At 40.0% G+C, this 14,127-nt stretch overlaps 1 protein-coding gene across 1 annotated transcript; it reads left to right on the forward strand.

Moving 5' to 3' along the window:
* The first annotated feature begins 2,123 nt into the window (after positions 1 to 2,123).
* Positions 2,124 to 13,630, forward strand: LOC122760952 (myosin heavy chain, fast skeletal muscle-like). Its single transcript, XM_044016153.1, has 40 exons — positions 2,124 to 2,142; positions 2,328 to 2,378; positions 3,196 to 3,411; positions 3,549 to 3,692; positions 3,798 to 3,954; positions 4,080 to 4,107; positions 4,205 to 4,316; positions 4,418 to 4,510; positions 4,590 to 4,653; positions 4,752 to 4,850; positions 4,951 to 5,054; positions 5,256 to 5,394; positions 5,522 to 5,640; positions 5,726 to 5,875; positions 6,002 to 6,172; positions 6,257 to 6,563; positions 6,652 to 6,722; positions 6,820 to 6,907; positions 7,012 to 7,129; positions 7,221 to 7,344; positions 7,460 to 7,596; positions 7,681 to 7,936; positions 8,024 to 8,266; positions 8,356 to 8,532; positions 8,616 to 8,761; positions 8,860 to 9,340; positions 9,426 to 9,552; positions 9,852 to 9,970; positions 10,054 to 10,250; positions 10,332 to 10,515; positions 10,602 to 10,767; positions 10,856 to 10,980; positions 11,238 to 11,546; positions 11,632 to 11,835; positions 12,344 to 12,469; positions 12,556 to 12,726; positions 12,809 to 12,913; positions 13,003 to 13,098; positions 13,205 to 13,336; positions 13,492 to 13,630. The coding sequence occupies exons 3-40, from the start codon at positions 3,208 to 3,210 to the stop codon at positions 13,510 to 13,512; spliced, it is 5,814 nt and encodes a 1,937-aa protein (XP_043872088.1). The 5' UTR covers positions 2,124 to 2,142; positions 2,328 to 2,378; positions 3,196 to 3,207; the 3' UTR covers positions 13,513 to 13,630.
* The last annotated feature ends 497 nt before the right edge of the window (positions 13,631 to 14,127 follow it).

Raw genomic sequence — 14,127 nt, forward strand, 5'->3', positions numbered from 1 at the left:
TAATACTATAATATGTCGTTCAAAATTTGACAAAAAAGTCATACTTTAGTATGGCGTTAAAAATTTGACAAAAAAGTCACACTATAGTATGTTGTCCAAATTTTTGACAAATATGTCATAGTAAAGTATGTTGTTGAAAATTTGACAAAAATGTCATAGTATAGTATGTCGTCCAAAATTTGACAAATCGTTTGACAACATACTAAACAATGACATTTTTGTCTGAAATAGACATAATCCTGCAATCATCCATTCACAAATATATGACACAATAATTGCTTTTAATAAACCAATTTAAATTCTTGGTAAAAGTATAATTAGGCTGATTATGATTATAAATGATAAACATGGGGTTCATGTCACATGTTCTAACTTATTGCTGACACTGTGTCATTTTAGGCTTCCTCATATTAACTAAAACAAATATCTACAACCTTTGTTGTTATAATGAAGATACAATTTGACATAATTGAATAAGATATATAAATGAATATTTGTTGTGGGTAGTTTTGTGTGTATATACAGAGAGAACTTTGTCATTGAGTTTTTTTGTCCAGAGAACATCAAATCAAATACTGCTACCATTATGTTTGAAGTTATTTTTCGAAGTGTACAGGATTCTGAATGTCAAATTCAAACGATACACACCTACATCCAACAGAGGAAATGAGGGAGGCTATAAATATGAATATTATCCCGCTTTTTATTGTCCTTCCTCCCCTGCAGAACAACCTTAATTAAGTTTGGGATCTCGTCAAACACAGACCTCAGTGGTCGCCCCATGCAATCATGAGGTATCATCGTTCTCACAGGTTCCTAGATTAGCAACTGTTGCATCCACTTTTGTTCCTTTGTCACAGGAAAGACTTGCAAGGCTTCTGCAACAGAATACCAGTGACACATGAGAACTTCTCCATGGCTAAACACAGATCCTCTGCAGTGCCAAGGTGCATTAAGAAGATTATTGAGAAGACCAAAACAATGTCTGCACTCCAGTAATTGATACGCCATGCCAGAACAATGTTTATACAAGGTTTAGAAAAAATAGCATTGTAAGTGTCCTTATTTATTTGTAAATTTTCTTTTCTGCCTCTATTTCATTGGCATATGGAGAAACATGTTATAGGCTTTACATCATCAGCACATGAGGATATTATTGTCTTTATTTAACCCTTAGAAAACAGAGCACTTTGACTGCTTTTTTCCATTACTATGTTTAAACATACAGCACAGAGCCTATAAGAATGTGTAATATAGAGTTTCCAGTAACACTTTAGATTAGGGAACACATATTCACCATTAACTAGGTGCTCACTAACATGCATATAAGTAGCATACCAGACCTTTATTAGTAATTATTAAGCACGTATTAACACCTTAATCAGGAAAAATCTTAATTCATGTCTTAATAGAGGTGTTAATACGTGCTTAATAATTACTAATAAAGGGTTAGTGTGCTATTTATGCATGTTAGTGAGCACCTAGTTAATAGTGAATATGTTTATTTTTTTTATTTTATTTTATTTTATTTATTTTTTTTTATTTTTTGTTATTATTATTATTGTTATTGTTATTATTATTAATAATAATCATAATATTTTTTTTTGGGGGGGGTGGGGTTGTATAATGTTCTATTTGTTTAATATAAAATGAAAATGGAGAACTTTTTAAACACTAAGTGACTTTTTTAATCATACAAATTTGGCAAGGTGGTTAGCAACATATTTTTATTCGATATTTTTCATCACTTTAAAATAAAATGAAAAGAATTGCAGTGAACAAAGAAGATAACACCACCTCTTATTCATATTTAATCTGGTGATCATATCACACGGGAGATTTTTATCATTCACAGAACCTTGAGACATCTCCCATTGAAACTCTCCCCATTGTCTAAAACCTGCTGCTGTAAATTAAAGCGATGTGAAGAGTAAAAGTGACAGTATGTTGAGCTGTGATGAACAGCCAGCCTTTTGATCTGTGGCAGAAGATGCCAGAGGTTCCAATCAGGGGCAAAAATACTCAAGCAAAATACCAGAAAACGACATGACCAAATTCAGAAAGTGTATGCTGATCTCTCTCTCTATATAAGAAGGAAGGCTGGATTCCCCTCCTCCAAGGACTGACAGGCGACCAGTCAAGGTGAGTGAGAGTCTTTTATTAGCAGGAGGAAAGCCAACAGCTTAATGAACAATGAAGAACATGAACACTCACTGCCAGACACCGCAAAGCGAATACAGACCTGCACTCTCTTTGAGCCAGGACTTCATTGAATAACATTTTCCTGACTTGCAGATATGAATTTAAACTATTTGTTTCCTCTCTAGAAGCCTCATTAGACCATCTACCCATCTGTTCTTCTAAGGGGAGGGAAGAAGGTATGTTGTCTCTTTAACCACTCTTTTATTTAGTCGAATGGCATTTTAATCAGTAGTTTGTTATGCACTGTAAATGTGATACCCATAATAAATTATATGTTAAAATCCTTTCTTTAGCCAGCATTTCTTATTTCTGGAAATGAAACACAAGTTATTTAGTTTTCAAAAGGTAACTGCTGGCGTAATCAACTGTTTTGACAAGTAGTCAACATTCATGTTTTTAAGTTTCAAAGTTAAAATGGAGGAAATGATGGTGATGCCAGTAGTGAAGCTGGCATCTCCACCTATTCTCTAAAATCTAACTATAAAACTGTAATGACACTAAAGTGTGGTGCTGAGAACATAGTCCATATGAATTTAACTTAACATTTAATTGAAACTATCTTTTTTCTAATTACCAGTTAAATAATCTGTAAATGTATGCTTGATTGACAAGATATGGCGAATTTAAACAGCCAATTATCATAAATTGAACAGTGTTAATCCTCAGCTTTGAGACAGTATATTTTGTCCGTTGAGTTTAGGGCAGCAGATGAACATTTGTTTCTAAGTTTAACCACCTTGAAAATGTTACGGCTGTTTAACCTTCATCTTGTTACAAGAAGGTTACATAGTTGTAATGTAGTGTAAATGTTGTTTGTGTACTTTTCTAATTCATTTTAGAAATCAATATTATTTATGTTTATGTGAATTAAAATAGATTTTAATATAATTCATATATTGTATACATTCTTGAAGTATAACATTCATCGCTACATTAACATAAATACTCACTCGTGAGATGCTAAGCAGTGATGAAACACTCTTACTCTTACAGTAAACAGTCACCATGAGCACCGACGCCGAAATGGAGTGCTTTGGCCCGGCTGCCGCTTACCTGCGGAAGACCGAAAAGGAGCGAATCGAAGCTCAGAACACTCCGTTTGACGCCAAAACAGCGTACTTTGTGACTGAGCCCAGCGAGATGTACCTCAAGGGAAAACTCATCAAGAGAGAGGGCGGCAAAGCGACTGTGGATACTCTCTGTGGAAAGGTCAGAGATGATCTGGATGTGCTGAGTGCTCAATTGGATGCTTGTAAAATAACATATATATATGAATATAACATAATGAGGAATTGTAACCACCTCAGTCACTCACTAATCCTGTCTCTTTAATGTTTCTGTTCTAGACCATCACTGTCAAAGACACTGAAATCTTCCCCATGAACCCTCCAAAGTTCGATAAGATTGAGGACATGGCCATGATGACCCACCTCAGTGAACCGGCTGTGTTGTATAACCTCAAAGAGCGTTATGCAGCATGGATGATCTATGTGAGTTTCAGCCTCTCGGCATACAAGCAAATGACGATGACAGACAAACAGACAGACAGACAGACAGACGTGTGTCAGTAGTAGTAATCCTTTCTTTCTCCTTAGACCTACTCGGGGCTGTTCTGCGTCACTGTCAACCCCTACAAGTGGCTCCCGGTGTACGATGCAAAGGTTGTCTCTGGATACAGAGGGAAGAAGAGGATTGAGGCTCCACCCCACATCTTCTCCATCTCAGATAATGCCTATCAGTCCATGCTCACTGGTGCGTAACAGGCTCTACTAAAGCCTTGCATTGCTTAAAAAAACCAGGATAAAAAAAATATTTTAACTTAAAGTTATAACATTACTGGAAATAATAGGAAAACATGTTTTTTTCATTTGTTTCAGACCGTGAAAATCAGTCCATTCTTATCACGTAAGTCTTTACAAAGGATCCCTCTAAATTAGTGGAAGCCTGATATTAGATGGTCTTGATGATTATTTACTTATTTTTCTTCTTATTATCCTCCAAGTGGAGAATCTGGTGCAGGAAAGACAGTCAACACCAAACGTGTCATCCAGTACTTTGCAACAATTGCAGTGGCTGGAGGGAAAAAATCTGAGCATGTTGCGGGAAAAATGCAGGTATAGTATCTACTTTCACTTTCAAAATGGGAGGAACAACATGACCCCAGAAAATCAGGTATCAATCATGATTATTGTTTTTTGTAATTGTTTGAATGAAGGGGTCGCTGGAAGATCAAATCATTGCAGCCAACCCATTGCTGGAGGCTTATGGTAATGCCAAAACTCTCAGGAATGACAACTCATCCCGCTTTGTAAGTTTTTATACACCGCAGTTTTTTTACACAACCTTCAATAAGATATTGACCTACGTTGACGTTTTCTTTTGAATAGGGTAAATTCATTAGGATCCATTTTGCATCGTCTGGGAAGCTGGCATCAGCAGACATCGAAACATGTGAGGCTCGAAAATGACACAGCACATAAACAGTTCGTCTTGTGCATTTCTGTTCTCGGAGTACAACTTACTGTTGTCCACCTGTGTGTGTGGAACAGATCTGCTGGAGAAGTCTCGAGTGACGTTCCAGCTGTCTGCAGAGAGGAGCTACCACATCTTCTATCAGCTCGCAACAGGCCACAAACCTGAGCTCATAGGTGCGACATTAGCAAATAATGAGACCATTATTTCCTGGAGCAAGTGATAGTGTCTGTATTCTGCTGTGTTTACAAGTTTTTTTTCCTCCTGTATCATCAGAGGCTCTGCTGATCTCCACAAATCCATACGATTTTCCCATGATCAGTCAGGGTGAAATCACAGTGAAGAGCATCAATGACATTGAGGAATTCATGGCCACTGATGTAAGGACAAATGTTTGCAATTTTTGAGGAACTAAATGGTTAGGGAAAGAATATAAACTCTCCTAAATACAGTAGTTTTTTTTTATTTGCTTGAAAGAATAGTTGAAATAGTTGTTTCAATCTTGAGTAAGTTGCATAGCAAGGACTGTTTTTACTCCCAATAACAACATACACTTTTCTTTCAAACCTTTTTTAATACAGATTGCCATTGACATCCTGGGCTTCACTGCAGAAGAGAAGTCATACATTTTCAAGCTGACCGGAGCCGTGATGCATCACGGGAACATGAAATTCAAGCAGAAGCAGCGTGAAGAGCAGGCTGAGCCTGATGGCACTGAGGGTACGACGTCCACACACCATGAGATTTAATGTCACAGGTTTTCCAACGAGTGAATCAGGAGTGACGCTGATGAAGTCAAGCTGGTATTATGTGTTTTTAAAGATGAAAACGTGTGTTCTGTATTTAGTGGCAGATAAAATCGCCTACCTCATGGGTCTGAACTCTGCTGATTTGCTCAAAGCGCTATGCTACCCCAGAGTGAAGGTCGGGAACGAGTTTGTGACCAAAGGCCAAACTGTCCCTCAGGTAAGAAGACATGAAGAGGAGCCAAATTAATTCATTTTCATCATTAATTCAGTTCTAATGTTGTACCATTCACTTGTTAAATCAGGTCAACAATTCCGTCATGGCTCTCTGCAAGTCTGTCTATGAGAAAATGTTCTTGTGGATGGTCGTCAGAATCAATGAGATGCTGGACACCAAGCAGCCCAGAAGCCAGTTCATTGGTGTCCTGGATATCGCTGGGTTTGAAATCTTTGATGTAAGTTTGGTTGATGGAACATTTGCACAAGGTTTGCATTTAGATATCTTACCACATCAAAGCTAAGGGTATAAACAATGTTAGTGAAAGCACTTGCCAGTATTTTATGCATCTTAATTTCTTTAGTTCAACAGCTTGGAGCAGCTGTGCATCAACTTCACCAATGAAAAGCTGCAACAGTTTTTCAACCACCACATGTTTGTCCTGGAGCAAGAAGAGTACAAGAAAGAGGGAATTGAATGGGAGTTCATTGACTTTGGTATGGACTTGGCAGCCTGCATTGAGCTTATTGAGAAGGTGAACCACATGCTGCTGTATATTCACAAATACAGAATAATTGGTTTGAAGAATTTGTTTTAATTGATAATTTCCTCTGAATAGCCAATGGGCATCTTCTCCATCCTGGAAGAGGAGTGCATGTTCCCCAAGGCAACTGACACGACATTCAAGAACAAACTGTACGACCAGCATCTTGGTAAAAGTGCCCCCTTCCAGAAACCTAAACCTGCCAAAGGCAAAGCTGAGGCCCACTTCTCTCTGGTGCACTATGCTGGCACTGTTGATTACAACATTTTTGGCTGGCTGGACAAGAACAAGGATCCTCTGAATGACTCAGTGGTTCAGCTCTACCAGAAGTCTTCAGTCAAACTGCTGGCTTACCTCTATGCATCACATGCCTCAGGAGAAGGTATGAACATTAAAAGGCATTACAATTGTAGTTGTGCAATTGCTGTTCAATTTAAGTAGCTCTATGTAATTTTTTGTTTCACTGACAGCTGAGGGCAGTGGCAAGAAAGCTGGTAAGAAGAAGGGTGGTTCCTTCCAGACTGTGTCTGCTTTGTTCAGGGTAGGTTATGAAAAAAACAATATTTGATGCTTCCTTGCAATTCTGTCTAAATGAATACATGGTGCAATAATTTCCAAATGTCCTTTGAATTCTTCAGGAGAATTTGGGCAAGCTGATGACCAATCTGAGGAGTACACATCCTCATTTTGTGCGCTGCCTCATTCCTAATGAATCAAAGACTCCAGGTACTTCACACAGAGCCAATTAATGTGTTATGTGTTTTGACTGTCGTGTATTTCACTGCATCACCACCTTCTAACAAATGGTTGGGTCCAACAATATATCACAGGTCTTATGGAGAACTTCCTGGTCATCCACCAGCTCAGGTGCAATGGTGTGCTAGAGGGAATCAGGATCTGCAGGAAAGGTTTCCCCAGCAGAATCCTCTATGGTGACTTCAAGCAGAGGTAAACACTAATGATCAATGAGTCAAATCAAATCAAATCATTCGATTAGCATTGACAGTCCTACAATGAAATAGTTGTTCTTTCCAATTAGATACAAAGTATTGAATGCTAGCGTCATCCCAGAGGGGCAGTTCATTGACAACAAGAAGGCATCAGAGAAATTGCTGGGATCCATCGATGTGGACCACACTCAGTATAAGTTTGGTCACACCAAGGTAGATTAAACACTTTTCTGGACTGGAAAAAGCCATTTGCACTTAAGTTTAAGATCAGTTATCATCAACTGATCAACCTCTACTATACTATAGAAATAATTACTGTACCTTTCAGGTATTCTTTAAAGCTGGGCTGCTGGGAACTCTGGAGGAGATGAGAGACGAGAAACTGGCTGAGCTGGTCACAATGACTCAGGCTCTTTGCAGAGGTTTCCTGATGAGGAGTGAGTTTGTCAAGATGATGGAAAGAAGGTAATGTACCTACCTGTTATGAACATTGCTTGATTCCTGTTATTTTTATCCCTTTTTATCTAATTTTTACACTGTTTTCCATAGGGAGGCCATTTATTCTATTCAGTACAACATCCGCTCATTCATGAATGTCAAAACCTGGCCATGGATGAAGCTCTACTTCAAGATTAAACCTCTTCTGAAGAGTGCAGAGACTGAGAAAGAGATGGCCCAAATGAAGGTGAACTTCGAAAAGACCAAAGAGGACCTGACAAAGGCTCTGGCCAAGAAGAAAGAACTGGAGGAGAAGATGGTTTCTCTCCTGCAGGAAAAGAATGACCTCTTATTGCAAGTGCAGTCGGTAAGCTGGGTCACTACGATCCATATGAATTTCTCAATACCCTTGTAAAACTTATTTAAATCTAAATCTGCTTTCTTTAATTTCTAGGAAGGTGAAAACCTTTCTGATGCTGAGGAAAGGTGCGAGGGGCTCATTAAAGCGAAAATCCAGCTTGAGGCCAAATGCAAAGAGACAGCTGAGAGACTAGAAGATGAGGAGGAAATGAATGCTGAGTTGACTGCAAAGAAGAGGAAGCTGGAGGACGAATGCTCTGAATTGAAGAAAGACATCGATGACTTGGAGCTCACACTGGCCAAGGTGGAAAAGGAGAAACATGCCACAGAGAACAAGGTGACAAGACATGTCTGACTTATTTTTAATGATGTTTTGATAAACAAGACACCCTTTTGTTGATTCATAGCTCATGTAAACCTTTACAGGTCAAAAACCTCACAGAGGAAATGGCTTCTCAAGATGAGACCATTGCCAAGTTGAGCAAAGAGAAGAAAGCCCTCCAAGAGGCGCATCAGCAAACCTTAGATGATCTCCAGGCAGAAGAAGACAAAGTCAACACTCTGTCAAAGGCCAGAGTGAAGCTGGAGCAGCAAGTGGATGATGTATGAAATCCACCAATGGAAGCAAATGCTAAACAAAGTCATATCTTTATTTTGATACTATAAAATGTCTATTTCCTTGACAGCTTGAGGGTTCCCTGGAGCAAGAAAAGAAGCTTCGTATGGATCTTGAGCGAGCAAAAAGAAAGCTGGAAGGAGATCTGAAACTGGCTCAGGAATCCATAATGGATCTGGAAAACGACAAGCAGCAATCTGAGGAGAGAATTAAGAAGTAAAGACAAAATTTCACTGATCTACTTTTAATATTTTATCAAAGGTTCTACAACAAACACAACTTTAATTTGCCAATGTTTATTTTACGCCCTGCAGGAAGGACTTTGAGGTTAGCCAGCTCCTGGGTAAGATCGAGGATGAGCAGTCTCTTGGAATCCAGCTGCAGAAAAAGATAAAGGAACTTCAGGCTCGCATTGAAGAGCTGGAGGAGGAGATTGAGGCTGAGAGAGCTGCTCGGGCCAAGGTGGAAAAGCAGAGGTCGGATCTCTCCAGGGAACTCGAGGAGATCAGCGAGAGGCTTGAAGAAGCTGGAGGAGCCACTTCAGCTCAGATCGAGATGAACAAGAAGCGCGAGGCTGAGTTTCAGAAGCTGCGTCGTGATCTTGAAGAGTCCACCCTGCAGCATGAGGCTACCGCTGCCGCTCTGCGCAAGAAACAGGCCGACAGTGTGGCAGAGCTCGGGGAACAGATCGATAACCTCCAGAGAGTCAAACAGAAGCTGGAGAAGGAGAAGAGTGAATTCAAGATGGAGATTGATGACCTTTCGAGCAATATGGAGTCTGTCGCCAAATTAAAGGTGAGAGTCCTACACTTTCTACAAAGATGAAAAGACAATAATGGTCAGCCGTTTAACTTGTTCTAATATTTTTTTCTCTTATTAGGGAAACCTTGAAAAGATGTGCAGGACATTAGAGGATCAACTCAGTGAGCTTAAATCTAAGAATGATGAGAACGTCCGTCAGCTAAATGACTTGAGCATACATAAAGCAAGGCTTCAGACTGAAAATGGTATGAATCTCAATTCATTTCCGTAAAAAACAAAACAAAACAACATTAGCATCCTTATATTTGGCCATTTAGTGACACCAGCTTCGACTGATAGCAAATATGGAAATAATAAGTGAGGTTCTTCTTCATCTTCATAAAACTTAACTGCATGCAGAAGAAACCTCAATCAGACATCGGACTGAAAGCCCATAACTCACAGTACTCATTGTATCTAGTAGTATTTTAGTAGGATATTATTTTGATATGTGATATTGTTTTGGTCTGGTGTCATCAATTTGGTATTTTCTGTCTTTGATCAGGTGAAATTGTCCGTCAGCTGGAGGAGAAAGAAGCTTTGGTTACTCAGCTGACAAGAGGCAAACAGGCCTATACCCAGCAGATTGAAGAGCTAAAGAGGCACATAGAGGAGGAAGTTAAGGTAGCACTCTACGAACACAGACAGGTAAAAGGTCACCTGATGATTAGTAAGAGATATTCATCAGGTTCTACCTTGAATTGTAGGCCAAGAACGCCCTGGCTCATGCAGTTCAGTCATCCCGCCATGACTGCGACCTGCTCAGAGAGCAGTATGAGGAGGAGCAGGAGGCCAAGGCTGAGCTGCAGCGAGCGATGTCCAAAGCCAATAGTGAAGTGGGTCAGTGGAGGACCAAATACGAGACTGATGCCATCCAACGCACTGAGGAGCTGGAGGAGGCCAAGTAATGGACAGCTCTGACATCACAGTGGCTCCACATGCATTGATCATGTAACTCATCATAAAATCTTCTATGTTCAAACAGGAAAAAACTTGCCATGCGTCTTCAAGATGCAGAGGAAGCCATTGAGGCGATGAATGCAAAATGTGCCTCTCTGGAAAAGACCAAACAAAGACTTCAAGGTGAAGTGGAGGACCTGATGATTGACGTGGAGAGAGCTAATTCTCTGGCTGCTAACCTGGACAAAAAGCAAAGAAACTTTGACAAGGTTTATTTCATGTAACTCTTTGGTTTTTACTCATAACATGAAGTGACATAAAACACATAGATCTTATTTATTTTACATACTTCCAGGTTCTTGCAGAGTGGAAGCAGAAGTATGAGGAGAGCCAGTCAGAGCTGGAGGGATCTCAGAAGGAGTCTCGGTCAATGAGCACTGAGCTGTTCAAAATGAAGAACTCATATGAAGAAGCTCTGGATCACTTGGAGACCCTGAAGAGGGAGAACAAGAACCTGCAACGTAAGACCATTCATTCTGTCTGCCTCAAAAGAAATGCCCTTCAAACATCTGTGATGTTTCTGAAATGTTTACTTTGTTCACCAAACAGAGGAGATCTCAGATCTGAGTGAACAGCTTGGTGAAACAGGCAAGACTATTCATGAGCTTGAGAAAGGAAAGAAGACAGTGGAGAGTGAGAAGTCGGAGATCCAGACTGCTCTTGAAGAGGCAGAGGTAAAACCTGAATCATCATTTCTGTCTTTATACTTCAGAGTTACTGTGGCAGTAGAAGTACAATTTCCAACACAATCAACATGGAAACAGAGGAGATGTAAAAACAAGTGATATGTACAATTTGAAAGCAATATGACATGTAGATAAAACTATTAAAAAAAACAACTATGTTCTTCTTCACTGTGACTCAGTTTCTGTAATTTAAATGAAGGAGCTGTTCTGTGCTCCAGTCAGTAAAAGGTCACACTTGTTCACAGGCCACTCTGGAGCACGAGGAGTCCAAGATTCTGCGTGCTCAGCTTGAGCTCACCCAACTCAAGAGTGAAATTGACAGGAAAATTGCGGAGAAGGACGAGGAGATTGAGCAGATCAAGAGGAACAGCCAGAGGGTGATCGAGACCATGCAGAGCACCTTGGATGCTGAGGTCAGGAGCAGGAATGACGCCATGAGAATCAAGAAGAAGATGGAGGGAGACCTCAATGAGATGGAGATTCAGCTGAGCCACGCCAACCGCCAGGCTTCTGAGGCCCAGAAACAGCTGAGGAACGTGCAAGGACAGCTGAAGGTATGGTGCAGTGTCAGAGAAAACGACAAGTACAGTTTACTTCATTTGGACTGCTTTACAAAGTTGTTATTTATGATTAATTCAGGACGCTCAGCTGCACCTTGATGAAGCCATTAGAAGTCAGGAAGACATGAAGGAGCAGGTGGCCATGGTGGAGCGCAGGAACAACCTGATGCTGGCTGAGATCGAGGAGCTGAGAGCTGCACTGGAGCAGACGGAGAGAGGCCGCAAAGTGGCTGAACAGGAGCTGGTCGATGCCAGTGAGCGTGTGGGACTACTGCACTCTCAGGTAATCTTTACCCTTACCCTTACTAACAAACAATAATTTTAGGCAAAATCCCATTCCCAGTTCCTCCCTATCACTTAACCCTACCTTTCACTTAGATGAAGGCATAGTGAGTCCTGATTCTTGTTTTGTACAGATTTGTACCACATTAAGTGACTCATGTCATTAAGTTTACATTGGATAGCATGTTGTGTCACTATGCTAACCACAACAAAACTCTCAGGCTACATACTAAACTGCTCTACTAGTTTTACCAAGCACTGAAGATGTCTCGCTGCAGAAAAATGCGTAATAATTGCCCTCAAAAGCTTTTTTTCCCCTTCTTTTTTGCGTAAACAGATTGCGTCTGCTTCCATGATGATCTATCACATTCTTAAAGGGGTGGACCATTAACCATTACCTCTTACCTCTTAAACCTCAGAAAAAAATTGAATTGGGACTGGGCCTTAAACTTTGCTCTCCCTCATTGTTGAACTCACAGAATTTGATGTTGTTACTTTTTGTCTAATAGAACACGAGCCTTATCAACACCAAGAAGAAGTTGGAGACTGATCTGGTCCAGATCCAAGGAGAAGTAGAAGATGCTGTCCAGGAAGCAAGAAATGCTGAAGAAAAGGCCAAGAAGGCCATCACTGATGTGAGACAGAATATTAAAGATATAGTTTCTTTCTTAAGTCTGGAATTGGAGTGACGCCTGCGCTCATGGCTGCTGTTGTGTTTCAGGCTGCCATGATGGCAGAGGAACTGAAAAAGGAGCAGGACACCAGTGCTCATTTGGAGAGGATGAAGAAGAACCTGGAGGTGACAGTGAAGGACCTGCAGCACCGCCTTGACGAGGCTGAGAATCTGGCCCTGAAGGGCGGCAAGAAGCAGCTCCAAAAACTGGAATCTAGGGTAAAGATGATGTTTTTTTTTCTCTTTTGCGTCTTTTAAGTTGAGGTTTATTTTTCTATAATAACAGCTAGTTCATATTTAGGTGCGTGAGCTCGAGGGTGAAGTTGAATCTGAGCAGAGACGAGGAGCAGAGGCTGTCAAAGGTGTTAGGAAATACGAGAGAAGAGTGAAGGAGCTTACCTATCAGGTATGTCCTTTTTAATTGGTCAGTGTTATCCACTTTGTAGGGCTATATGCCTATAAATATGTTATAATAACAATATAATGTCACTGCAGACTGAGGAGGACAAGAAGAACATCAGTAGACTCCAGGATCTGGTGGACAAGCTGCAGCTCAAAGTGAAAGCCTACAAGAGACAGTCTGAGGAAGCTGTAAGTCAGATTTCATTTATTCCTCGCATCACCACATATAAAGCTGAATGCAACACACTATTGTCTTTTGAGTTTTTTTTGAAAATTGTGCTGATGTTTCTCACAGGAGGAGCAGGCCAACAGTCACCTGTGCAGGTACAGGAAGGTTCAGCATGAGCTGGAGGAGGCTCAGGAGCGAGCCGACATCGCCGAGTCTCAGGTCAACAAGCTGAGGGCAAAGAGTCGGGAAATTGGAAAAGTGAGTAAGACATTTCAGTCCAGAAACGAGCTGTCATTAATACAACCTTCTTAACCTTTGACTGTACATTTATTGGAAGCATTGTTCATGTTGCATGACAAGAACTGTGTTCCTGTCTTCAAATCATTCATTATCTTTTTCTTTCTTTTTTTCAGGGAAAGGATGCTGAAGAATAATCTGTACGATCTTTGTGAGATTAGTGAGAATCATAAAATATGATGTTTCAATGAAATGCTCTCACAAAATATATAGATGTACATTCAATAAATAAATATATATATATATATGAATAAACAGTGTGTTGGCTTAAATGTTTCTTACGCACAACAAAAACACAAGAAACGAGAAACTGGCTTATGAAACAATGTAAAAACAAAGGAATTGTATCATTTCAAACAATTCAAATCCTTCTTATATTATGGTATGGTAATATTGTAATTGTTTTAAAAATATGGTACTTTGGGCTCTAGCTGACATTGTATATGTATGTAGTCCAAAGGGCACATCACACTAACAGTGATGTGAGTACAGTTGAAGTGTCACCCACTATTATTCTCTTGAGTTTTGAGTTCTTGTTTTCTGTTAGCAGTTATTCTGTTAAGTGTTTTTTTTTTTCATATTTGCTGCTTCCTGTCTTGGCCAGGACTCCCTTAACAAAAACACATTATAAATCTGGTATGTAAGGAAGAGACAGCAAAGATGCCCCTTTGGAATATTTACAGTTTAGGGGACAATTTTTGGCTCTTCACACACATTTTCACAACCACCTGCAATGATAGATTTATGTTGTT

Source organism: Solea senegalensis, unplaced genomic scaffold (genome assembly GCF_019176455.1).
Source record: "Solea senegalensis isolate Sse05_10M unplaced genomic scaffold, IFAPA_SoseM_1 scf7180000014217, whole genome shotgun sequence".
NCBI lineage: Eukaryota > Metazoa > Chordata > Actinopteri > Pleuronectiformes > Soleidae > Solea > Solea senegalensis.